Source organism: Erinaceus europaeus, chromosome 11 (genome assembly GCF_950295315.1).
Source record: "Erinaceus europaeus chromosome 11, mEriEur2.1, whole genome shotgun sequence".
NCBI classification, from domain to species: Eukaryota; Metazoa; Chordata; class Mammalia; order Eulipotyphla; family Erinaceidae; genus Erinaceus; species Erinaceus europaeus.
Genome location: NC_080172.1, coordinates 74,043,740 through 74,070,072, shown reverse-complemented (window position 1 = coordinate 74,070,072; position 26,333 = coordinate 74,043,740). Strand labels below are relative to the sequence as shown.

General features: G+C 38.7%; 1 protein-coding gene across 4 annotated transcripts in view; it reads left to right on the top strand.

Annotated features, from left to right (window-relative positions):
- Window positions 1–26,333, top strand: part of TGFBR3 (transforming growth factor beta receptor 3) — a 231,647-nt gene that overhangs the window by 68,232 nt on the left and 137,082 nt on the right. For 2 of the 4 annotated variants that reach the window (XM_060202064.1, XM_060202063.1), the window contains exon 1: window positions 24,220–24,433. The exons of the other annotated variants lie outside the window; for them this stretch is intronic. In XM_060202064.1, the coding sequence (XP_060058047.1) occupies window positions 24,235–24,433 (199 nt within the window). In that variant the 5' untranslated portion in view covers window positions 24,220–24,234. Of the gene's footprint in view, window positions 1–24,219; window positions 24,434–26,333 lie in introns of those variants that run through there. 4 annotated transcript variants of the gene reach the window in all.

Genomic DNA, 26,333 nt, shown 5'->3' with positions numbered 1-26,333 from the left:
AGTATAGATCTAGGGTCATTGTGGGGTGCAGAAAGTGGAAGGCCTGGCTTCTGTAATTGCTTCCCCACTGAACATGGGCGTTGGCAGGTCGGTCCATACTCCCAGTCCGCCTCTCTCTTTCCCTAGTGGGGCAGGGCTTTGGGGGGAGATTCCAGGACACATTGGTGGGTTCATCTGCCCAGGGAAGTCTGGCTGGCATCATGGTAGCATCTGGAACCTGGTGGCTGAAAAAGAGTTAACATATAAAGCTGAATAAATTGTTGACTGATCATGAACTTTAAGGCTGGAATATTGCAGATGGAGATTTGGGGTCTCCTTTTTGAAGACAGCTAGTATATTACATAGAGTGATCTTAACTGAAGATAGATCTGCTGATTGGTAGTAAAATAGCCAGTAGACATCAGGACTGTTCATAGCCACAGGAAATGTGATGCTTCTTTTAGCTCTCTGGAGCTCCTTTTACTAAATTCCCAGCATTGCCTCTCTTTGCATTCACTGACTGAATGGAGTCAGCGACTTCCATCTTTGAAGCAATCTCTGGTAAAAGTAATAGAGCTACTAAATTTGGCATAGACTGGTAAGCTAGTGACACAGCCAAATGCTCACCAGAGGGGTCTTTTGCCAAAATAAATGTGAATGGACAGTGTTAGAGAGGTTCAGTCAAGGTCAGAGGAGGTCCTGGTTTTGTTTGTAGACCTGCAGTTCCCTAGATGACTCTGTGTGTGTGTGTGTGTGTCTCTCTCTCTCTCTGTCTATGGTGGGGTTTATTGAGTTACACTCTGTACCTGCCTCTCCCCTCACTCTTAAGAGTATAGCTTTTTAAGGCTAAGGCACACTGTTTTTTTAAAAAAATATTTTATTCACTTATTCATGCAGAAGAGAGATAGAGATAGAGATAGAGATAGAGAGAGAGAGAGAGAGAGAGAGAACCAGACATCATTCTGGTACATGTGCTGCCTGGGATTGAACTAAGCACCTCATTCTTGAGAGTCCAGTGCTTTATCCACTGCACCACCTCCCAGACCACAAAGCACACTATTTTAATCAATAGTGTGGCCACCCTACTTGGCATATAGTAAAGACTTTATATGGATTTGTACAAATGAATTAAAAGGGATACTTCAAATACCTTTGTGTTTAACTTTTAATAAGCATACCTTGAAATAAGTTTACCATTGATACCCTTAAATATTTTATGGTGGCTTTATAAGACATAGTTCACATACCATACACATTACTCAGTTAAAGTGTATATATAATCCAGGGGCCTAAGAGATAACTCACTTGGCAGAGTGAACCCTGTTGTGCATCAGGACCTGAATATAAGCCTTGGCACCACATAGGAGCTCTCCTGGTTGGTGGGATGGTGCTGTGGTTGTGGTGTCTCTTTCTGCCTACTATCCTTTCTTTCTGGGGGGAGGGGAGTAGTTTGGCTGATATGGCTTCTAGGTGGTGTCATATATCTTATATGTGTACAAAATTATGAGTTTACTTGACACCTACATTAAATAAAAAACCATACATTTCAGTAGTTTTTATTATGTTTACAGAGTTTGTGAACTTATTACCACAGTCAATTTTTGAGCTTTTTATCACCCCAAAATTAATGCTTTGCCCACTAGCAGCTATTCCCTACTTTCGGCTTTTCTTAGTCTCTGTCAACTACTTGTCTGTTTCCTGTTTCTGTGAATTTGCCCTTTCTACATGTCCCAAATAAATAAAATCACGTAGTATGTGAATTTTGTGTCTGGCTTTTTTACTTAATATATGCTGTCAGTTCTCATTCATGTTATGGATGTGTCATTACTTCATTTCTATTTATGGCTAAATCATAATCCATTGTATTTATTATTATTTTTTTGGTTTATTATTGTTTTTAAAGCCCCTTCCTCTCCTACTTTTCTCCTGACAGATGGTGCAACTACAGTGTGTCACCACTGCGGCAGCTCCCAGATACTCACCCACTGTATTTATATACCACATTTTTTTCATCTGTTTTCTGCTGGAAATCATTTATATTGTTTTTAATTTTTAACTACTACGAATAATGCTAATGTGAACAGTCATGTTAAGGTTTCATGTAGATATATACTTTTAGATCATATACACACATACATGTATGTGTGTAGACACACACACACACGAAGGTAGAATAGCCAAGTTGTATGGTAACTTTGTGTTTACCTTTTTGAGAGCCTGATAAACTTTTCCAAAGTGGCTGCACCATTTTACAGTCCCAGCAGCAATATATGAGGATTCAGCTCCACCACATCCTTGCCCTCTCTTGTTATTATTGGTCTCTTTGATTATAGTCATCCTAGTGGGTATCAAGGGTATCTCACTGTGTGTTCAGCATTTTTTAGTAAAATAAACATTTAGTAGGACATGTAGTTAAATTGAATACCAGAAATTCTGTTAGGTGTGAAGATGTAGAGATGAGTATTCTTTGACCCTGTCTACCTCACTAATCTCATCTCTTTTACTGCTTTCCTTTTAGTTTATATTGCAAATAAACTTGTTATTTTGATGTTCCCATAGTAACATGTTGTTTCTGACCTTCAAAGTCTTTACTTAAGCTCTTTCCTCTGCCTACATGTGTGTACTACTTTTAATAATTTCTGACTCTTACATAATCAATCAATCATAGAACTGGCAATCTGGATTCAGAGGCTCTGTTCTTAAATAATACTATATGTATATGTATATATATATATATATATACACATGTATATATTCATATATAATAACACACACACACACACACTAGTTCTTTTTATGTGGCGCCAAAGAATGAAGCCAATTCTATGTAAACATGTGACACTTGGCCTAGTTTTTCATTATTTATTTATTTATTTATTTATTTATTTATTTATAGCAAGAAGAGGAGAGAACTCTCCCCGTGGTAACATATTGTTGCAATACAGAATTCATAATGTGAGAAGAGAGGAAGAGCAGATATCTTTAGATTGAGGAATGATAGTATAGTCGATGCCTCTGTCATCATGACTTCAGGAGATCGTGATCAGTGCAGACTGTGAAGCCCTGACAACAATATCCTGCTATTGTAAGCTGTGGATTTAGTACTAGGCTAAAAAAATAAATCACCACCAGGAAAGGCTACATGTTTAGGGGCAACTTATTCCTGGAGATCCTCTACCCATAAGAGAACAGTCTTCAGTGGATTAATTGTCTCAGTTTTCTTTGAGTTTTAATTTCTCTGTGGATCTAGAGGCTATTTTCAGTCTGTGGGATGAGTTAGCTCTTTTCGATGTGACCTCTTTCTCTGGAACAGTGGAGTGGATGGGTGGTCAGGACTTAAGGATTGTTTTTGAGCTCTTCTTTGACCCTGTGTTTGTTAAGTCCTCTGGAGTAGTTGTGAGCAGTCTTTCCCCTCAGTATTAGAATCTGAACCCTTGGGCTGGCAAGATAGCACAGTGGTTATGCAAAGAGACTTCTATACCTGAGGCATCAAAGGTTTCAGGTCCAATCCCCAGCACTATCATAAGTCAGAGCAGTGCTCTGGTAAACAAAATAAAACAAGACACATAAATCTGGACAGTTTGGAAAGAGAGTAATCTGTGTTCATAGTTTACAAGAGGATCCTGAGGATAAAGTAATCTAAAATTTAATCATAAGTTATTTGAATGTACTTGAGGAAGAAAGTTAAGAAAATTGGAAGGTGGCAAGATCCACAATGATAGCAAACACAACACCAGTCCAGAATAAATTATGTCCTTACAAGGAATATATCAGCATTTTTAACAGATGTGTATTCAAATGTGTAGCGCTGCAGTAGGTATATAAAAGTCAGAAGCACAAATGTAGTCAGTGTTTATGTTAAACCTCCCACCTCTAGAACACACACATAAGAGGTCCCGCTTGTGCATGTGTAATTACATCTCAGAATACTCCCTTGGTCCCTCTTACCCCTTGCTTTACCCCCGAACATATTTTGGCTACTTCCCCAAAGGCACATGATGTATATGAGGAAACATACTGAATTGACTCACACCTTTCTGAGTAGTGTATAAAGGTAATTCTTTGATACATCAGAGACACACTCCACCAGGAATCCTGAAAGCTGGTTTCCAGCCACAACCGTGCTGGAATGAAAATAGAAAACAATGAAGCATGTGCAAAGTCAGCTTTTCTTTGTGTCTCAGTTCAGCAGTTTTCCTGCTGTCTTAAATGTTCCTTAAAAAAAAAAAATCCAGGAACGGGGGATGGTCCAGTTTTTAAAAATAGTGAAGAGTGAAAATATGAAATAACAGCTAGGGCTGCAGGGCCGTGTTTGGTTGTAAGACCTTGGAATGTGCACACAGCACAGTGAGCACCTCACCACATACAAGCACACCCACAAATGCTGCCATGGATTTTTGTGACAGTATTGTGCAGGCAGTGTTACTATTTATTTTCACCTCTGCTGCCCACTTGCTGTAGAACCTTGAAAATATCACTTTATTTATTAGTCAAGTCATTCATTTAAACAGCTATTTACTGAATGCTTGTTATTTGCAATACCCTCCCTTTCATAATGTGAAGGAATAATAATAATAATAATAATAATAATACACCACTTTACCTGGCTTTAAGATGTTGGGGGATTAATTATGAAAGTGGAGTTCAGCTTTGCAGCTGTTGCTACTATTGTGTATCAGAGAAAAAACAGCTTGCTGCAGGAATTTAGAGGAAAGGGCAAGGTTATGTCAGGCTTAGAGAGGCTTTCTAGAGGTAGTGAAGACCAGCTAGTTGTGGTTTAAAAATCTGGATAAGTTTTCAGCATGTTAGAGGGAAAGGAAATATGGATTGGGAAGGCTTTGTTGTGGTAGGTGCTCACTGATAAGCTCAATTGTCATCATTTCTCTGTGCAGTAGTTTCCTCATTTGTAAAAAAGACAGTCAAGATTTCTTATTTCAGTATGCCAAGGAAGAATTATATTTGTAGTACAGGCTTGCAAATTGCTCCTGGTTAATGTTAGTGCCTAAAACAATTAGGAGTTTAGTTTTTTTTAATGAAAAAATGAGCATCTAAAATCTTTATAAATTATTTTCCCATTTTTTTACCATCATCACTAGGATACTGTTTTATATAGGAAAGACTTGTCAAACTTACTAGGAAAATACCAAAAAACAAAATAACACACACACACACACACACACACCCAAAAAGAATGCCTTGTATGACAAAATCAAGCCTTTTACTTGAATGACACAAAAAAATCCAGATTTACATGTGTTAAAACTTAAAGCTTTGGTACCAGGAGATTGCAGTGGTAGTATACAGGGCTTGCAGGAGAGAGAGCCTATGTTGGAATCCTGGCATCACCAGTAGACAGAGCTGAGTGGTACTCCAGCAATAATGAAAAAAAAAAAAAAAAAAACTGAAACAAAGAGCCTTGCTAGACTTAAATCTTTATTAGTAACACATTTTAAACATCTGTATACACATCTGTGAAAGGAGAAAAATCTAGAGAGAGTTGTGAACATCTACAGCATCCACGTTTCCTTTCCCCTTATCAGTAGCATCCTTCAGAAAGTACTGATTAAAATGAAGGTCATTTCCATGCTTGGCTTTCTTGCCTTATGCTGTACAAGTCAAGGTTGAACTGAGGGCCACCTTCTAGAAAGTACAGACTTCCTTTCTGATTGGAAAGAGTTTGTATTTTGTTTGACCTTCAGTATATTCATGGCCTTCCTTGAATCCATGGACTAGCATTGGTCCCGGCAAGGTCAGGGCAGTTTAGATTCTTGCCCACAGGGATCGCTTTACAGGCAGGTAAAGCAGAGGAGGAAGGTGACCACAGTAACTCAGATGTTTACATCCTTCCTGGCTTAAAAGTCAGGGCAATTTGAAAATAAAGAAAAACACTACTTGAAGTTCTATTTGTCTAAATTTTTGAGAACTTAACCAAGGTCAAAATATCTTGTTGCAAGTGTCCTTGTCAAAAAAAAGGGGTTTACATTTCATTTATTGCCCTTTGTTAAATAACTGCAGCTCTCTTCTCAAGATTGTCAGATATAGACCATAGGAAAATACAATTTCCCTGACTTTTGTACAGTATGACCTTTATGATTTTTTTTTTTTTTGTAAAAATATTCTCAGGTAGGTATTTGTATTTTACTTTGTAATGTGTGTGTGTCAATAAAACTAGGATCTTGGGCATGTAATTTATAGCTGAAGTACCTCCCAGATTTTTTATTTTGTACTTTTAAGAGTGAGAGAGACACAGACAGGTAGTCTGAAAAAGACACTAACACATTGTTTTGCCACCCATGGAGTTCCACGTATCTCTGTTATTGGTGCTCTCATGTGTTGCTAGGGATCAAACATAGAATCTCATGTGTTTTAACCACCAAGTGACTTTGCCAGCCTCTGTTCTTATTTTAAAGCAATTGCATACCTGGAATTATTGTAAACTGGGTTCTTGAGTTCTTAGCTAGATCAGTACTCCTTACCACTTAGATACACAGTTTGACTCTTTAGATTTGTAAGAGCAAAGATGATACATGATAAGGTACTTAAAGATTAAATGAATTTACATGTGGTGGCATAAAAATGTTTTCTCTAGGGAGTTGGGCAGAGGGTTAAGTGCAGGTGGCTCAAAGCTGCAAGGACCGGCATAAGGATCCTGGCTTGAGCCCTCGACTCCCCACCTGCAGGGAAGTCACTTCACAAGTGGTGAAGCAGGTCTGCAGGTGCCTCTTTCTCTCCCCCTCTGTCTCTGTCTTCCCCTCCTCTCTCCATTTCTCTCTATCCTATCCAACAATGACATCAATCATAACTAAAACAATAAAACAACAAGGGCAACAAAAGGGAATAAATAATAAACAAATATTTTTAAAAATTTAAAGATGTTTTCTTTAGTAAGAATATTTATCAAATATAGGTTAATTGAAAAAAAATCATATCCTAATATGAATTCACATCCTGTTTTAAGGGAGTAAAAGTAACATAAATTCTTTTTATCCCATTTGTGTAAAGAGATATAGAAGAATATATACCATTAATTTTTTAAAATTTCTCTATTGGAATTAATGGTTTACAGTCAACAGTAAAATACAATAGTTTGTACATGAGTAATATTTCTCAGTTTTCCACATAACAGTGGAACCCCACTAGGTCCTCCTCTGACCATTAAATTTCTTTATGCTTCATTTCACATTTGGTGTGCTCCTACTAGGTAAAATTATACTTAAATGTTAATACTTATAGCTTTAGTCTAAGTTTCAAATTACCAATAGGTGGAAATCTTTTTCTCTAGTGTTTTTTTTAAAAAATAATCTCACAAAGATGGAAGAGACTCCCCAGTTGAAAAGGGTGTGGTGTTCAATTTAAGTGAACATTTGCTAGTTCAGGAGAAAACAGCAAAGATTCTAATACTGGTGATATGCCAGCCCATGTTGTTGACTTAGATACAGGTGTTTACTCTTCACCCTCAGTTACAAAAGGGAAATATTCAATTTAAACTATGGACCAGAGTCAGCAAAATAAGTCATTTGGATAGTGTGTTGTTGTGTCATGTGTGCAACCCATGTTTGAGCCCAGCCCCAGTGCACTGAAGGAAGTTTTACTGCTATGGTCTCCTTCATTCTCTGTCTCTGCCATATACATACATAGACACACACACACACACACACACACACACACACACACACACACACACACACACACACACACACTATCTGTTTAGATCACATTTATTTATTTATTTTTATTTCTTTATTGGGGGATTAATATTTTACATTTGAAAGTAAATACAATAATTTATACATGAATAACATTTCAGATCACATTTATATATACTTATCTGCTGCAATTGAGAAAGCAGGTAAGTGAAACTCAAAGTTTATCTTATCTGGTAGACTGCGCACGTCACCATGTGCAAGGACCAGGGTTTGAGCCCACAGCACCATGGGAGTAACATGCAAAAGGGAAACTTTACAAGCTTTGGAGCAGTGCTGTAGTGTCTCTCCATCTCGCTCCCCTTCGTCTTACAAAAGAAAGAAAGAGCATGTAATTCCACTGCTCCTGCACAATTCCAGGAGCAGTGGAATTGTGCAGGCATGAAGCCCCAGAGAAAAAACCTGCTGGCAAACATAAGTAAAATAAAACTGAGAAAGATTAGTGGGAAGAAAAATACACATTTTGATAATTGTTATAAAATATTTCCTGAAATACTTGCCTCAAATTTAAATTTTTGGCTGGTGCAAATTCTACCACTGAACGACTCATGCCACTAAATTTAAATTTTTGTAGATTTAGGTTTTGGTCTCTAGTACCATTCTGACAGGAGTTAAGCCTTGAGCTAAACTTTGAGATAGGTTCTTTCCTTTTCTTTTTAATTACTAAGCAATCAGTAGTTTGTTGGCTTATTTTTCTCCTTTTGCTCTCCTGTTCCTTTTTTCATGAGCTGTTCTCTATTCTAGAAAAATGAGCATTCACAAGTAGAATTAGAGTTTGCCTGCCTCTGTCTTAACCAGCAATGGAGATAATCTAATCAGGTAATTTGATTCACAAACCTAAGGGAATTCAAGGAGATCCTGATCCACAGTGATTTAAGTTTCATTTTTCTTTAAGCTCCCACTTCTTTATAAAACTTGTGAGTGAGTCCTGTATGGAGATACTCTGCTCTGCTCTTCTGTATCAGTTAGGCTTCTTTCAGGTGTTTGGGGGAAGATTTGGCACTTCTTTCCATTTCAGTTGATTTTATAACAAAGCCAGTAAAGTCCAAGCATTTTGTTATGCAACTCTAATACACCAGTCCAGTGTTCTCTTAAGTAGCTAGTTCACTCTTAAGTTTATGGGATTCTTTTTTTAACTATTATATTTATTTATTTTCCCTTTTGTTGCCCTTGTTTTATTGTTGCTGTTATTGATATTGTCGTTGTTAGATAGGACAGAGAGAAATAGAGAGAGGAGGGGAAGACAGAGAGGGGGAGAGAGAGATAGACACCTGCAGAACTGCTTCACTGCCAGTGAAGCGACTACCCTGTAGGTGGGGAGCCAGGGCCTCAAACCTGGATCCTTATGCCGGTCCTTGCGCCTAGCATCACGTGTTCTTATCCTGCTGCACTACCACCTGACTCCCTAAGTTTATGGAATTCTTTGCTGTCCTATACAGACTACTTTTTAAGTTCATTTTTTTGTCAAAATGGGTAGCATTAGCTCCAGTGTACAGAGGAGGACTCTGTTGGGCACTCTAGGTAAGCAGAGCTGACACTAGAACCCAGGCATTCCAAGTACATCTTTCCTCTATCTTCCCAAGGTGCATCTTGTATGTTTGAGCTGCTGTTGTTCCTCTTTTATTTGGGCAGGGGGAGAGAATAGGGTAGTTAAGAGAAGGAAATGTACTTTTCAATATTTTTATATTTGTACATAGTTTTCTAGCTAATTATTATTATTTTTCTTAGCCAGAACACTGCTCAGCTCTGGCTTATAGTGGTGCAGGGTATTGAACCTGGGACTTCGAAGCCTCAGGAATGAGAGTCTTTTTGTATGATCATTATGCTATCTCCTTTGCCCATTTTAGTTTTCTGATTAAAAAAGCATTTAAATGCATGATCACATTTTTCTCCTCAGAAGTCTGGGAAGGGTTAACTTATCCCTATATTTTTAACTCTTAAAAATATTTATTTTACTTATTTGTTTTATATGAGCTAGAGGGGACAGAGAGACATAGAGAGTGAATAGGGAGGGAGGGGAAGAGGGAGAGAAAGCAAAATATCAAAGCATCATACTATCTATATATGTACAGGGATAGGCCTGGGAGCCTCAGGCATGCAAATCCTTTACTCTATTAGCTGAGATATTTCCCAGTCCTATGTTACTACTACTTTTAAAGATGAGAAAATAGACTTAGGAAAATGATAAGTTATTATTATAATTGGAGTCATAACCCAGATAAGACTGGACTAAGATAAAAAGTTAATAAGAATTCAGTGTGGTATTTTCCTTTTTGTAACATACTTGGAGCACCTCTTGTTTTATCAGCTACTGTGTTAGATGCTGTGGATTCAGATGTACTTGTTTTATCTTTTTTTTTTAAGTGTGTGTATTTGTGTGTATACATGGGGGCGGGGAGAGGGAGAAGGAGAGGGAGAGGGAAAGGGAGAGGAGAGACCACTGCTCTTCCATTTTAATGCTTTATTTGGCTTTATCATTCATAAAAAAAGATTTATGAGAGAAGAGAGAGAAAACCAGAGCATCACTCTGGCACATATGATTCGGGGACTAAACTTAGGACCTCCTGTTTGAGAGTCCAACACTACCCACTGTACCAGCTTGTAGGCTACTTTTGTTCTTGTATTTATGTGTTGGAGCTTGAACCCAGGACTTTATGCATGTAAGACACCTGCTTAACTGCTGAATCACATCTCTAGCTTCAAAACAGCCCCTTTAAAATTGGTCACAGTATAGTAGAGTTGGAAGTGGGGATTCTAGGGTTTGATTTTGTTTAGGGAAATAATTTCTCTAGTATGGCGGAGTTGGTAAATTTGGAAATATAGCCAGATAGATGTTTACTTTTGTGAGAGACTGTTGCACTTGCTGGTTATTCATTCCTATGTTTTGGATAAAAAAATAAATACTGTTCTGTTTTGGCTTCCTGAAATAATTTTTATAGTTTTCTGGAATTTCCTTACATACTGTCTGTTAATATTCTAAAGTTTTATTATGACTAATTTTGTCCACATAATAATAGAGGTAGGGTTAGTAAGTCTATTTGAAGAGATTCATTAAGTAATTTGGAGGAGACATATATTAAGATTTTTAAAAAATATTTTTTAATATTTATTTTCCCTTTTGTTGCCCTTGTTGTTTTATTGTTATAGTTATTATTGTTGTTATTGATTCATTGTAGTTGGATAGGACAGAGAGAAACGGAGAGAGGAGGGGAAGACAGAGGGAGAGAGAAAGATAGACACCTGCAGACCTGCTTCACTGCTTGTGAAGCGACTCCCCTGCAGGTGGGGAGCGGGGGCTCAAACCAGGATCCTTATGCTGGTTCTTGAACTTTGCGCCATGTGCGCTTAACCCGTTGAGCTATCGCCCGACTCCCATATTAAGATTTTAAATATTAATTTTTCTTGGCTTTGAGGTTTTTTTTTTTTTTCCCATGGGAGACAATTCTCCCTATTCTTGTATGTTTTGGATTGGAGAGGGTCCACAATTTGGAGTTGAAAGAACATAGTTTAATTTTTTCTCTTTGGCTCAAATATGTAGTTTTACCATTAACTACTGAAAGTTTCCTGTTCTTGCTTGATTAAAAAAAATGTACTTCCATTCATTGTTTCCATGTAACTTCTTATACTTTTTGCAGTAAAAAAGACCAAGGTTTAGGAAAAATTATAAGCTATTCTAGGGTTAAAGAAATAAAGGTGTTTTAAACGTGAGCTTCCCTGAATATATGAAAGTACAATACACCTCACTGTGTGCTCACATAATCATAGCTTCCAGTGAGTGCAGTCTGGCCCATATTTCTAAGTAGCCATAGGACGGGAGAGGTCACTCCCTGTTGTGACTTGATTTCAGCAAGCTGTAAATGATCATGTAGAGGGACCCCCCGCCGCCCTCACACACTGTGTAGTATCTTTAAATTATTTTTTATTGGGGGAGGCTAATGGTTTACAGTGTAGTTGTTGACACATGGGTATAATTTTTTCATCTTCTTCTGCAAGTTCTTTGCAGAATACTCTTGCTCACAATGTAGGTCCTTTTACCTCAATATACACCTGGACCCCAAGGTTCTCTTCAGCCCATCCATTCCTAGAGTCCTTTGCTTTGATGCAATACTGTGCCCAATCCAAGTTCTGCTTGTGTTCACCCTTGTTGTTCCTATTTAGGCCTCACCTATAAGTGACAGCAGTCTGTATTTGTCCTTCTCTTTTTGGCTTATATATTTTAACACATCTTCAAGTTCCATCCAAGTTGATGTGAAGATGATTTCATTATTTTAAATAGCTGAATAGTATTCCATTGTGTACATATACCACAATTTTTTAGTCACTTATCTGTTGTTGGGCATCTGTGTTGCTTTCAAAGTTTGGCTATTACAAATTGTGTTGTTATGAAATTGTGCTGTTAAGTACACAGATCTCTTCTGATAGGTGTTTTGTTTCCTTTGGGTAAATTTCCAGGAGAGAAATTGCTGAGTTCTAGGATAGGTTCATTTCTAGCATTCTGAGCAACCTCCAGACTGTTTTCCTCAAGGATTGGACCAGTTTACATTCCCACAAGCAGTGCAGGTGTGTCCTCTTTTCACCACATCCTCTCCCAACATTTGCTGTTACTGTCCTTTATGCTGTGTGACATCCTCATGGGTCACAGGTCTAAAGTGATAACTCACTATTGTCTTTATTTGTATTTCTCTGATCATCAGTGACTTTGAGCACTTTCTTATGTGTCTGTTGGCTCTCTAGTACTCTTCCTCAGTGATGTTTCTGTCCATGTCTTCACTTTGTAATGAGGTTTTTTTTTTTTTTTTTTTGGTGTTAATTTTACTGAGTTCTTTATGTGTTATGGTTATTAGTCCTTTATCTGAAGTATGCTGTATAAAGATTTTTCTCCCATTATGTTGGAATCTCTTTCTGGATGGAGGATGGTATGTGCAGAAGCTTTTTAGTTTGATGTGTGCTAAAATTTTCATTGAGGAACTACAGTATGAAAATGTACAAATAATGCTAAAGTTAACAATTCACATGGGGCTGTGCAAGTTAACTATTTCTTCACAGGCAGAGGGGTAGGGGGGAGGACAGAGGGCACCATGAGAGCTTTATCAGATGTAATCATGTAGCTACTTTCTACTGAAAATAGTCTAATATGCTTGAAGTCCCTGAGCAATAGTGATAGCTTTTAGTACAGTTTTTATGTGAACTAAATTCTTATTGGAAATAGTACACAAGCTTCACTTTAAAAATATTTATTATTTCGGATATATATGTAGAGGGAGAGGGAAAGAAAGAGAAAAATTGAGAGGGGAGAAGATAAAAGACGGAGAAGGGCAAATAGAGAAAGACAGGGAGAGAGAGAGAGAGAGAGAGAGAGAGAGAGAGAGAGACCTGAAGCGCTGCTTCACCACTCATGAAGCTTTCAGTCTGCAGGTGGGGACTAGGGGCTTGAACCTGGGTCCTTGTGCACTATAATGTGTGTGTTCAATTAGGTGTGCCAACACCTGGCCCCAAGTTTCACTTTCTTTAGTGTCTGGCTATTCAGATGAATGTAGCTAATATTGTTGCTAATTATGTGGCATATTATTATTATGCCACAGATATTATTATTATGCCACAGATACTATTATTCAGTGTCAGTTTTATAGCAGATTCATTGTCTGGAGCACATGAAAGAAGATAAAACATTTGATGGCTTGCAATGAGGATAGCTGTTAAAAGTTTCTATAGATTAAGAGAGATAGGAGCCACTTTCTGACCCTCACTCACCTGAAGCTTCTTTAAAACTGAGTGTAAAAGTTGGACTCAAATGAAGGACTCTGCTGAAGACAGAGAAGCATAGAATGTGCAGGCTGAAGTTTGAAGCATAGAAATATGGGACCACCACAGGCATAGAGATTAAAACTGAAATGCCACACCTAGTTGAAAAAGCTGTAATTCACATTCATAACGATGATTGTTTAAGTCCTCAGAAATAATAGTAGCTATTATTTAGTCTGTTAAAAATTTTAAGATAAGTTTTTTCTCTTTTCTCTTTCTCTTGGAGCCAGAGTCTCATGCATGTGTGATCTCGCTACTTCTGGATCAATTTTTCACTCAGAGACAGAGATAAAGAGAGGAGAGACTCCATGGCATTGGAGCTTCCCTCAGTGGCATGCACTCCTGAGCAGTGCCAGAGCTCAAACCTGGGGTGCGCATGGCAAACAAGTGAGCTACCCACTGAGCTATTTCTCTGTTGTTGTGCGCAGGCCGCGGAGAAGAGAGAGAGGAGGGGTCCGGAGCGAAGAGGAAACACAAATTTTTATTTGCACTGGCACCTCAGAGTTGGGTGCTAGAGAAACAGGTTGGGCCACGTGGAGGTAGCAAAAATGGCTGCCTCACGCAGTAACCTTTCCTGCATCTGAACACCTGAGTGAAGCGCTGGCAAGAGAGTGAGGTGCGGAAGAAGAAGGGCTTTTATAGGAGTAGCTTTCACGAGAATGGGAAGGGGGAGGAGTAACCATAGCACTCCAGGATAGGATAATAACTCTCGTGAGAATGGGAGGGGGGAGGAGTAACCAAAGCACTCCAAATATCGCGCGGGGAAATAGACAATGCCCTGAGGGCACAACATGGCACTCCGAGAATGTCCCAACTCTCGCAGGAACTAGCAGTAGCTTGAGGGGACTGCATCAGCACAATTTCCCAGCATCTCTCCAGTCTCAGAACTAATCTAATATATAGTGGATTTCAGGTAACTTTCCCTTAAAAATAACTAAGTTCCTTGCTTCCCCCCCCTTTTCTTGAAAGGAGTAAAACCATAATTATTTGAAAGTTTTACTTATGTGGGATATCTTAGTCCCAACAGTGTTGAATAAATGAGGCATTTATTATGTGGTGAGGGTAAAGTAGTTCTGTGGGCCAAAGGAAGTAAGGTTGGCAGAAGTGAGCAAGTATGATAAAATAGACTGAGGAGGAATTAATTATTCTAAAGAAATGGATTAGGGTAGATATGGTACAGTTTTTTCTGCACAGATCTTGGAACAAAGTTCCCTTTGTTTGAGGATTTCACATGCAAAGGATTTTATTTTCAGATCGGCCATTTGAAAGTGTTATAGTTTTGTCTCATTGTGAGAGAAGGTGAATTCTCTCTGACAGAGTGATTTCCGAAGTTTTGCTTGGGAACAAGAGAGAATACCTTGTTGATCCAGAGTGGAAAAACACAGGAGAAAAGTTTTCCCCCCAAATCACACACACACATTTCAGAAAAACAGAAATTACTTTAATTGAATGTGACAAACTTAAAAAAAAGGTCAGGTTTTGAAATATCATATGACACATCTGTTTTAAAAGTTTGCTTTGTTAGATACAGATAAGTATTTCACAGCAAGTTATTATGTGTGAAGTTTTACCATGAGCATGCTCAATGGGTGTTTTTGTGAACAGGTATCTCATTTATTCCATTAAAAAATTGGGAAGAATTTATCAAAGTACATTAATTTATTTTGTATTTGTTATTAAACACATTTTGATTCAATAATAATCCCTTTTTAAGTTTTTATTAAATCTTAGTAAATGGCAGCTCAGATTTTACCCTGTCAGATGTTGCTTGTTGACTTAGCTAGCAGTCTAAATCTCTTGATTTATTGCATGACACGTGTTTAAAAATCAAGACCACACAACCCCCCCTTTTTTTAGGAAATGAATGCCACCTTGTTTTTTGACTTCATATCTACATGAATGCAAATCACTGCTTTTTATAAAATTGAGGACAGAGTCAGTGAAATAATTTGCTTGTATAGTGTGCTACTTTGCAATGAGTGAGACCCAGGTTTGAGCCAGGCCCCCACTGCATTGAAGGAAGCTTCAGTGCTGTGGTCTCTTTCACTGTCATTCTTTGTCTCTCTGCCACTGCCTTTATCTGAAAAATAAAATAAATAAAAAGTTAAAAATACTAGTTAAAAGTATTTTCCAGTGTTAAAAAGGAGTTTTTGTGTATGTTAAATTGATTAGAGTGCTATTGAAATGAAATTCACTATACAGTGTATTCCTTTTTAATTTTTCTACCAGGCTTATCACTGGAACTTGGTGCTGACATGATGAGTTCACTACTCCTGGCAGCCATATATATATATATATATATATATATATATATATATATATATATATATATATTGTTTATTTGATGGGACAGAGAAATTTAGAGTTTGGGGCAGGCTGTGGCCCCCTTGGTTAAGCACACATAATACAAGTCACAAGGACTCATTCAAGGATCTGGGTTCAAGCCCCCGGCTCCCACCTGCAAGGGAAGCTTCATGAAAAGTGAAGCAGATCTTCAGTTGTCTATCTTTCTCTGTCCCTCTCTATGTCTCCCTCCTCTCTCACTTTCTTTCTGTCCTATCCAATAAAAGGGAAAAAATGGCCTCCAGTAGCAGTGGATTCGTAGTGCTGGACCTGAACTCCAGCAATTACTGGAGGGAGGGAGGGAAGGAGGGAGAGAGAGAGAGAGAGAGAGAAAGAGAAATAGACACCTCCAAACCTGCTTCACTGCTTGTAAAGAGAGAGAAGGAGAGAGCGAGAGAGCGAGAGGGAGAGAGAGAGAGAGAGAAAGAGAAATAGACACCTCCAAACCTGCTTCACTGCTTGTAAAGCGTCGTCATACCCCCTGCCCCCTGCTGGTGGTGGGAGGCTTGAACTTGGGTCTTGAGCATGGTAATGTGTGCACTCAACAGGGTGTACCACCCTTCCTTCTGTTTTTTTTTAAATATATATATATATATATATATATATATATATATATATATATATTTATTTCCCTTTTTGTGGCCCTTGTTTTATTGTTGCAGTTATTATTGTTGTTATTGATGTCATCATTCTTGGATAGGACAGAGAGAAATGGAGAGAGGAGGGGAAGGCAGAGAGGGGGAGAGAAAGATAGACACCTGCAGACCTGCTTCACCGCCTGTGAAGCGACTCCCCTGCAGGTGGGGAGCCGGGGGCTTGAACTGGGATCCTTACACCAGTCTGTGCTTAGCGCCACCTGTGCTTAATCCGCTGCGCTACCACCCGACTCCCCATAATTACTTTTTTAATTGATTGACAGCTGAAGTGGTTTTTGGTTTTTTTTTTTGTTTGTTTTTGTTTTATTACAAGTCTCCCACATTCCTTCTAGGAGTTAATTATAAAAAAACAGTAAAAGAGTAAATAAACAGCATTACATTTTGGCTGGGTCAGGAAATTTCTAGCTTATCTCACTAAAACTAGAATTTTTTTGCTACCTTAAATTTGCATTTCTAGTACCAGAAGCCTTGGCAAAACTTGTCTGTAAATTAGGAAGAACAGTCAAAGGAAATTTCTTATTACTTGGTTTGTAGCAATCTCTCAGTTCCTCTATGTGATAGCAAAGATATTAAACTGTATGAATCCCGGGGTCCTTTAAATTCAAATAGTCTGTGATTCATAGTGCAAAAGAGGTTGAAATGTGAAAGAAATGTTTTTTATTTGATTTTTTTTTTTAACTCTGAGTACTTCTCAGAGAGAGTTGATAACAATAATTGCAGTAATATAATAATAAAAATGTGTTCATCCTGATAGCAGTCTCATGGGTTATATATGCTGTTATCCCTACAGTATAGATAGATATCAAATTAGAGATAGAAGGGTTTTGTCACCACCCCAGGTTACAAAGCTAAAGTATGACAGAGATAAGACATAAAATTTGGAGAGTGACTCCATGGTCTATAGAAAATTAGGTTTTCAGTTATTTGACTAAGGAATTTATCACTCAACAAGTATTTGTGAACACCTGCCACATGACAGGCATTGTGCCAAGTGCTGGCACAGAGGATAAGCTAAAGAAACATGGTTCTTGTCATCATGGGGTGCAGTTAAGTAGAAGCCACACAAATATATGCCCAAACATAAAACAATAAATTTATAACTAAAAGTTAATATTGACTATAAAGAAAAGACAGATAAGACCGGTAAAGCGGTTCTCTAATTTTAATCAGGTATGAAAGTATGTTTATGGACCAGGCTACTTAGCAAGGAGCATGTCTCTGTAAGGCACTTGTTTCATGGTCTTTGCTGAGTAGTCCTACCAGCTAGGAGTGCTGCTTGAGTATGCTGCAAACTCTGGAAATAGCTCCAGAGAGTCTCCTGAGTCTTTTAGCTTCACTGTGAAATGACTAAACCATCAACTTTCAGTTTCCTTCTAACACAATCCCCTGAGCATCAGAACAGCTAGCTTTAAGAAGGACTATGGTTTAGTGCTGCAACTGATCTGACACATATATTGATGCTTGGTAACTTTGCACTGATGTCAAGCATTTCCTCCACTCCTTTAATAGCCAATTGCTGAACCCCTGATTAAGATAGAAAATCCTTAAATACATTTCCCTTTGAAGCCCAGTGTATATACCACATGGCTATAGTCAATAGTATTTTAAAAATATTTTCTATTTGTGATTTAATAGTGATCTACAAGATTATAAAATAATAGGGGTATACTTCTATACCACTTTCACCACCAATAGTCAGTAATATTTTTCATGACCAAACAGAAAGTTTGTAAATTTTTCCTTTCTTCAATCTGTCTCCTGTTTGTAATCAAGACCAGTGATTACAGGCATTTTTAAAAACACTATTTTTTGTTGGGAGGATTAATGGTTTACAGCAAATATGTTTGTTAATACATACATACAATTTCTCAGTTTTCTGCAAAACACTTTCGCCTCTAGCTTAGGTCCTTCTCCACCATCATGCAACAGGACCTAACCCTCCTCCCCACCCCCCTGCATACAAGTCCTTTACTTTGGTGCTTTACATCAAACTCAGTACAAAGCTTTTCAAACCTTTCCCTGGTTCTGTCATCTTTTAATACTTGAGACAGATTTCTATTTAAAAAATTTTTTTTATTTGCGATTAATGGCAGTTTACAAGATTGTAAGATTATACAGTGTATTTCCAAGACCAAAGTTCTATATCCCCCCCAAGATAACCACTGTAGTTCTTACAAATCTTAGAAACAGTTTGCTTGCTTCTGTTTTTTGTTTTTTTTTTAATTCCAAGTTCATGTGTATCAGATCTCTAGATTCCACACGAGTGGAACCATCTGGTAGTTGTCTTTTATCTCTGATTTCTCTAAGCACAGTCATCTCTGGTTCCATCCAGTTTGTCCCCAAAGAAACAATATCATATTTTTTTAGTTGCAGAATAATATTCCATGGAATATATACCCCATAACTTCTTTAGCCAGTCATCTTATGATGGGCATTTAGGCTGCTTCCACTTCTTTGGCCACTGTGAATAATGCTACTATGAACATAGGGGTGCATATAGTCCCTTCTAATCAGTGTTCAGTGTAGGTACAGGCATTGTTTCAACTTTCCAGCAGTTGTGGTTTCCCTTTCTGTCCTTTTTGATCATTTGTTTCCATGTAGCTGCTGCTGTTCCCCTTCTCCTCTTCCTTTTTTTTTTTTTTTTAAAAAGATTATTGCATATGTTGTCTTATATGAGAAAGAGAAGCCAGAGCACTACTCCAGCACATATGGCACGGGGGGCCATACCAGGAATCTCAGGCATGCAAGCCCTGTCCTCTGCCAGCCTCTCCTTGCAACTCCTTACACCCCCCCACCTTTTTCTTAAATTTTTTGAATTGAAGGGATTATGGTTTACAGTAAAGTTGTTGACATATAGGTATAATTTTTCATCATCCATGGGAGGTTTCTCTAAAACATTCTCACCCACAACTTAGGTCCTTTCCTTTCTTCTCTCCCTGTCACTTCCTAACTTGCCACTTATTCTCTGAGGTGGACCTACATGCCAGCTCCTCCTGAGGGGCTCACCAGTGTCAGAACATGCTATTTCTGCTCTTTTTTTTTTTTTTTTTAATCTCTGTTTCACCTCTTTTTCTTTCTCACCAGACCCAGTTTGCTAAACATAAAAGAGAGCACTACTTTGGTGACTCGTTTAAGTACAGACCAGTGAGATCTGGGACACAACAGATTTGATGATTATCATCCTCAGGGTTACCCAGAGGCAAAATTTAGTTCTGCAAGTCTTAACTTTGCCTTCAGAGACTGAATTAGGGCTGTGAAGTCTGAATACTGGTTAAAGACTTTCATGCTTGAGGCTTTCAGGTCCAAAGTTCAATCCCATATACCATCATAAATCAGAGCTGAGCAGTGCTCTGATTGATCTCTCTCTCTCTCTGTTTCACTCATGTTAAAAATAGATAAAATAGAGTGAATTCATAGGAATTAAATTATAATTTCACTGACTATATGATTAATTGGGGTTAATATTTTCCTTTTAATAAAAAAGTATACTTTCTCTTAATTATTTTGCATTATCTCAGTTTCACAAAGTAGGAGAAATTTTTTTGCCACCCTTTAAATTTTTAGATTTATTCTTGGTCTTTGTGAACCATTTGAGCAGTAGCACCTCATTAATTCTAATCTACCTATTAATGACTGTTGTAGCCAATATCTGATTCATTTCCACCTTCAGAGTTTGTCTGAAGAATGGGAATAGTGAACTGTCATGTAAGTTGAAAGTAAACAACAGGAAAGCCTGCCAAGCTGTCCTCTCTGGCTTGCTAGAATTCCCTACAGGCAGAAACATGGACTGTTTTCACCTTTGGGAGTTGTACTTGTAGAATGTACTCAGCAAATAAGAATTCTTACTGTTAATGATGTAAATGTTTTATTTTAAATCCTCCCAGTACAATGCTTAGAGATGATTTTGGGGGAGTTTTAATTTTAATTAAAATATATTTTTTGTTCACTAATTCCCCCTCATATGTCTCTAATAGGGTTATTACTATTTTTTAAATTGCCACCAGTTATCATAGGTGCTCAGTGCCTGCACAATGAATCCACCGCTCCTGGAGGCCATTTTTTCTTTTGTTTTCTTTCCCTTTTCTGCCCTCTTTTCATTTATTTGATATGACCGATAGAAATGAGAGGGAAGAAGGAGGGGAGAGAGAGACACACACCTGCAACATTGCTTTACCAATAATGATGCTTCCCACCCTCTGTAGCTGGAGACTAGGTGAGGGCTTGAACCCAGGTCCTTCTGCATGGTAATGTGTGCAGCTCAACTGTGTGCACCACCAGCCAGTCCCTATGTCTCTAATAGGAATTGAAATTTGTAAAACAACTGCGTGTTTCTTTTGATCTCAAGTTGAGCCTTCTGTAAACTGAGAGAGGGGATATATAGAGATAGAGATATTATGGGAAACTTAAAACCAAGATCAAACAGCTAGTAAGTGGCAGATTTGGATTTAAAATGCAGTTGTCATATCACCTTGGTCCAGTGCTCTTTCCATACCATTGTGTCTTAATATAGGGATCCCTCTCCCACTATACCCTGTGTCAACTTCTGGGACATTCCCCTTCTGCTATCTTTTCTCTTTAGGACATAAAAAGCAAAATGAAGCACGACTTCCTCATAGAGTTATATCAGTCACCTGTGCTTTTACTTCATGGCTGTATCTTGCCTAGTTGGAATAGTGACTGTCCTTTGTAACTGACATTCCTCAGCACTTTGAGAATCTAGATTCTTAAAGAATTACGGCCTGTAGTTTCCTTTTAAATGTCTAAAAGAACCCCCCCCCCCAAAAAAAAAAAAAACACAATTTGAACACAGGAAATTCTTTTTTTTTAATTAGGGGGACTAATGATTTATAGTCAACAATAAAATATAGTAGTTTGTACACGTGTAACATTTCTCAGTTTTCCACATAACAATTCAACCCCCTCTAGGTTCTCCTCTGCCATCATGTTCCATGACCTAAACCCTCCCCACCACCCCAGAGACTTTTACTTTGGTGCAATATACCAACTCCAGTCCAGGTTCTGCTTTGTGTTTTCTTATTTTTCAGCTTCTCTTTTTTTATTATTAGTAATCTGATACTGATAGACAAGACTGTGGGATAAGAGGGACACAATTCACACAAATCTCACCACCAGAGTGCCAAATCCTATCCCTTCCGTTAGAAGCTTCCCCATTCTTTATCTCTCTGGGAGTATAGACCAAAGATCTCTATGAGACACAGAAGGTTGTAAGTCTGGCTTCTATAATTGCTTCTCTGCTGGGCATGGGCACTGACAGGTCGATCCATACCCTTAGCCTGTTTCTGCCTTTCTCTAGTGGGTCTTTGGGGAGGTGGGGTTCTACGACACATTGATGAAGTCGTTTGCTCAGGGAAGGCAGGTTGGCATGATGATAGTATTTTTCAACTTTTGTCTATAAGTGAGATCATCCCATATTCATCTGGCTGATGTCACTTAACATGATTCCTTCAAGCTTCATCCAAGATGGTGTAAAGAAGGTAAATTCACCATTTTTAATAGCTGAGTAGTATTCCATTGTGTATGTAGACTACAGCTTACTCAGCCACTCATCTGTTGTTGGACACCTGGGTTGCTTCTAGGTTTTGGCTATTACAAATTGTGCTGCCAAGAACACAAATCTTTTTGGATGGGTATGTTTGGTTCCTTAGGATATATCCCCAGTAGAGGAATTGCAGGATCATAGGGTAGGTCCACTTCTATCCTGAGAGTTCTCCAGACTGTTCTCCACAGGGGTTTGAGCAATTGACATTCCCACCAACAGTGCAGGAGGATTCCTTTGACCCCACAACCTCTCCAGCATCTGTTGCTGTTACCTTTTCTGGTGTTTGACATTCTCACAGGAGTGAAGCTGTGTCTTACTGCTGTCTTTATTTGCATTTCTCTGACAGTCTGTGACTTGGAGCATTTTTTCATATGTTAGTTGGCCTTTTGTTAAATAGCTTAACAATAAAGCACAACTCTTAGACCAACTCATTAGTTGACCTTTTGAATCTCTTCTGTGGTGAATCTTCTGTTCATATCCTCTCCCCATTTTTGGATGGGGTCATTTGTTTTCTTGTTGATAGTAAATTCTTTAACATAATTGCACCATGATTTTGACACAATCTACAAATATGCATTGGCTTTTGGCTCAATAGGTTGGCATTTGGCTTCTTGGAAGAGGGTTGGTTTGTCAAGAGGAAGATTTGGATTAGATATGCACTTGGAGGATAAAACTATGAAAACATATGCCTGGGAGTTGTACTGCCTAAAAATATGACTCCCTGAAAAAGATAAATTACAGGTTTTTTTTTTTCCCTTTTTCTTCTGTCTGCCTTTTCCCTTCCAGGGATAAGCTTCAGCTTTAAACCAAGTTTTATTGTTGTAAAACCCAGGTAGGGGCTGTGGAGAGGGGCCCCCTTTGGATTTTAATGGTGGTACATTCTGTGGCTCCACCCTCACAGGGCTGTAGCTCCAGTAAGTTGTAATTTGAGGTGGTTATAAACATGAACATATGTTGTGTACACTCTGGGGCTTTTGAGTTTAGGACCTTCCAGGTGTTGTTTTTTTTTTTTTGGGAGGGGGAATTTGTTTTTGCATCGTACTCTGGTGTTTGTCACATTCCTTCTCAGAACGCTCAATTAGAGCCAGACAGTGCTGTTGGGCTGAGAAATCATGTAGGGTGCCCTTTCTTACAAATTCTTGCATCCCCTAGGGGTAGGAGGGATTTTCAGCTCTCAGGGCAGAATAGATCTGCAGTGCCCAGTCCCACAATCTGTGGGAGTTTGTCCCTCTTTGCAGCTGACAGCATTGCTGAATTCCCTGTGGGACAATAACAGAAATCCTTATTAGCCAATGGTGTTGTTGGAATAAAATTTCTTCACTGCAGTGTCTTGATCCCAGGCTATAATGTTACTCCTTGATTCCCCCTGCATCTTTACTACTTTTATTACAACTGAACACACGCTCCTCATTAGTGCCCTGGGTGATATGGGGAATCAATGTGCTGAAAAGTTCGTGGAATAGGTACCAGATGTTTGTGTGAACTTGCGATGCATTTGGTATTTGTAATGTTTAAGGATCCTATTTATTAAATGTTAAAATAATACCTTTCCTGACACAGTGTCACCCACCAATACTTTACTCCCATATTGCATGAGGTGTGATACTAATTTCTTTAGGGATAGATTAAATTTTAAGTGTGTGCAGCAAATGTGTCTGTTTCAAATGCTTTGTCTGCATTCTGTCAAGCCTTAGGGCTGGCCTGCTGCCAGTGGGGATGTGGGGGCTCCGTTAGTGAGATTGGAATGCTGTGTTGCAGCTAAAGGACGTAATGGAAGGATACGTCTATTTGCATTTTTTTCTTTAAGTAGAACTGGGAATTTAGACACTGATGTTACAGTCAGACCTTAGAAACAGTGGCATAAGTGAAAAAGAAGAGGAAGACTTGGTAAAATGAAACACAAGTCTGTACTTTTATCATATTTCTGATTCTTTATGATATCTAAAAGGTTGTAAGTATATATCAAGCAGTTCACTTACTGTTTTCTATTTGACCTTCTCAGACATTAATTAATGTTTGTTTGGTCAGTAAGTCCTGAGGTGAAGGACTGCAAAACACAGGGTAGAAGGAGATGGTACCTGTCTGAGAGCTTGGACCTGGTGTCTGAGAGTTTTGAATCTCTTCCCCCCCCCCCCCCCATTCTTTCCTGGCAGTGTGACCTTCAGCAAGTTACTTAGCTTCTCTGTCTTTGATGGATCTGAAGACCAAGAACAACATGTGCACAGCATGTGAGAAGGTGCTGGATGACGACTGTATTCACGAAGAGTTAGACTCTGGTTTATCTGAGGGTACCTACCACCTGTGGTCTCACAGGTTGCCTCAGCAGATCTGGCTGCTTCAGAAAGAGCTCTGCTTCATGAAGGAAGGAGGAGCTAGGTGTGGGCCACCTGGTGAGCCTCTCCACCCTCTCCACTGGGTTTACTTGAATCCACATGTCAGCAATTGTTTTTAGTTAATACACGTAATAATTTGTGGGTGCATGGGACCAAGTGTCTGTTCTGTTGACTGAGGAAGATGTCCTGAATAGGGGAAAGTCTGACTTCAGATTAGGAGGGAGGAGGACAGTTCAAGCAAAAAACAACACACAGCAAGATTTTGGAGACCAAATTGTTTCAGCAGTCAGTGCTGCAGGGTAAATTCAGCTCACACTGTGAGGCCAAGGGAAAGTTAGACTACTTTAGGAATTACTTCCTAAGGATTCTGGACTAGGTACCCAGAATAAACAGAACTACAAAGACTGGGAGACAATGGTGAGGCATGTTTGTGGGGTGTGTTACTGCCAGGAAGCACTTTGCAGACATCTGCACCCACCTCTGTGACTTGTAACACATGATTTATAAATGGGGAAAAATAGCACAGTTCTGCATACTTTGCAGAGTTTAAAACTTCAGATAATCTCTTTTTTTTGGCGGGGGGGATTTATTTATAAAGTATGGGGCCAAGTTAACATGAGTGGTTTTTTTTTTGTTTTTTTTTTGGCTGCTTTCAGCTAGCATTTCTTTATTACGGCAGTTGATTCCTTTGTGGTGAAATGCCTTTGCAGTTCTGATTGGCATTATTAGCAGACTGTGTTATACACTGGCATCTTGACTGTGGGGATGAGATTGCCCAGGGAAGGAAAGAAGGACTGTGGGTTTCCTGCCACAAGAGAAACTCCCAGACTTCTGAGGCTGTCAGTGAGAGCTTACATCAACAAGCAGTTCCAGAGCTCACAGGTCACCACAAAAAAAAAAAAAAAAAAAGAAAGAAAAAGAAAAGAGCAGATGAGTCACACTTGGTTCCACAGCATGTTTTCTGGTTTCAAAGTCTTTGTGGATGTGAGGTGCTGTACTTGGCCCTATGGTGGTCAAGTGAGAATCACATCCTCCTCGTTAATTAGGCATATGTGGTAGAGTTTGTGGGGTGGATCACACTGATCCAAGGTGAAAGCTTTTCTGAATGGAGCTCGATGTGGCTTTGTAGGGGCAGAATGTGGACTATACCATTATGAGGCAGAAAGGGAAGAAGGATGGGAGACCAGTTCTTGTAGAAGTCTTGGCTCAGGGACAGAGGCAGGAGTTGGTAGAAAGAGGCTGGAGCATAGCATGCTGATGGGAGAGGCAGAGTCTCCAAATGGTATCATTTGGACAAGAGGATTTTGCCTGAGGCGTGCTTGGGAAAGGAGGAGGGAAGAAAGAAAAGAAAAAGAAAAAGAAAAAGAAAGGGAGGGAGGAAGACATAAAAAAGATAGGAAGAAAGAGGGGAGAAAGGACAAAAAAAAAAAAGATTTCTTTTCTGCCTTTGTGACATTTGATTAGAGTGGGGAAGCCCCAACTGTGACTTGATTCTTACCATCTAAAAGTGCTACTGTTTTTCATCTCATGTCTGATTTTTATTTTATTTTATTTATTTTTTTATTTTGCAAGATTGACTCTTAACTCCTGAGTAAAAAAACAAAAGGAAGAACTTTAGGATAGAGTCTCCTATTAGTCTGGAATTCTTTGAACATAGATATTTTGTGTTTCCCCCTCCCCCACTGCCAGTACTCTTCCCTCATTGATATTTGAGTGTCTACTGTTTGCTGGACATTATGCTGGGATAAGTGATAAGGCAACAATCAGAAGTACCAGGTTTTACTCTCTTGTGGTGTTTTCAGTCTCTGAGTGTATACATACATTAATAATCCTACAAATAATTATGTGTAACCACATGAAGTTCACTTAAGGGGAATATTATTATTTGAATATCATAAATGAATTTCTATGGTAGTAAGAGAGAAGAGATGCTTCCTTGAGATATCTGAAGGGTGAG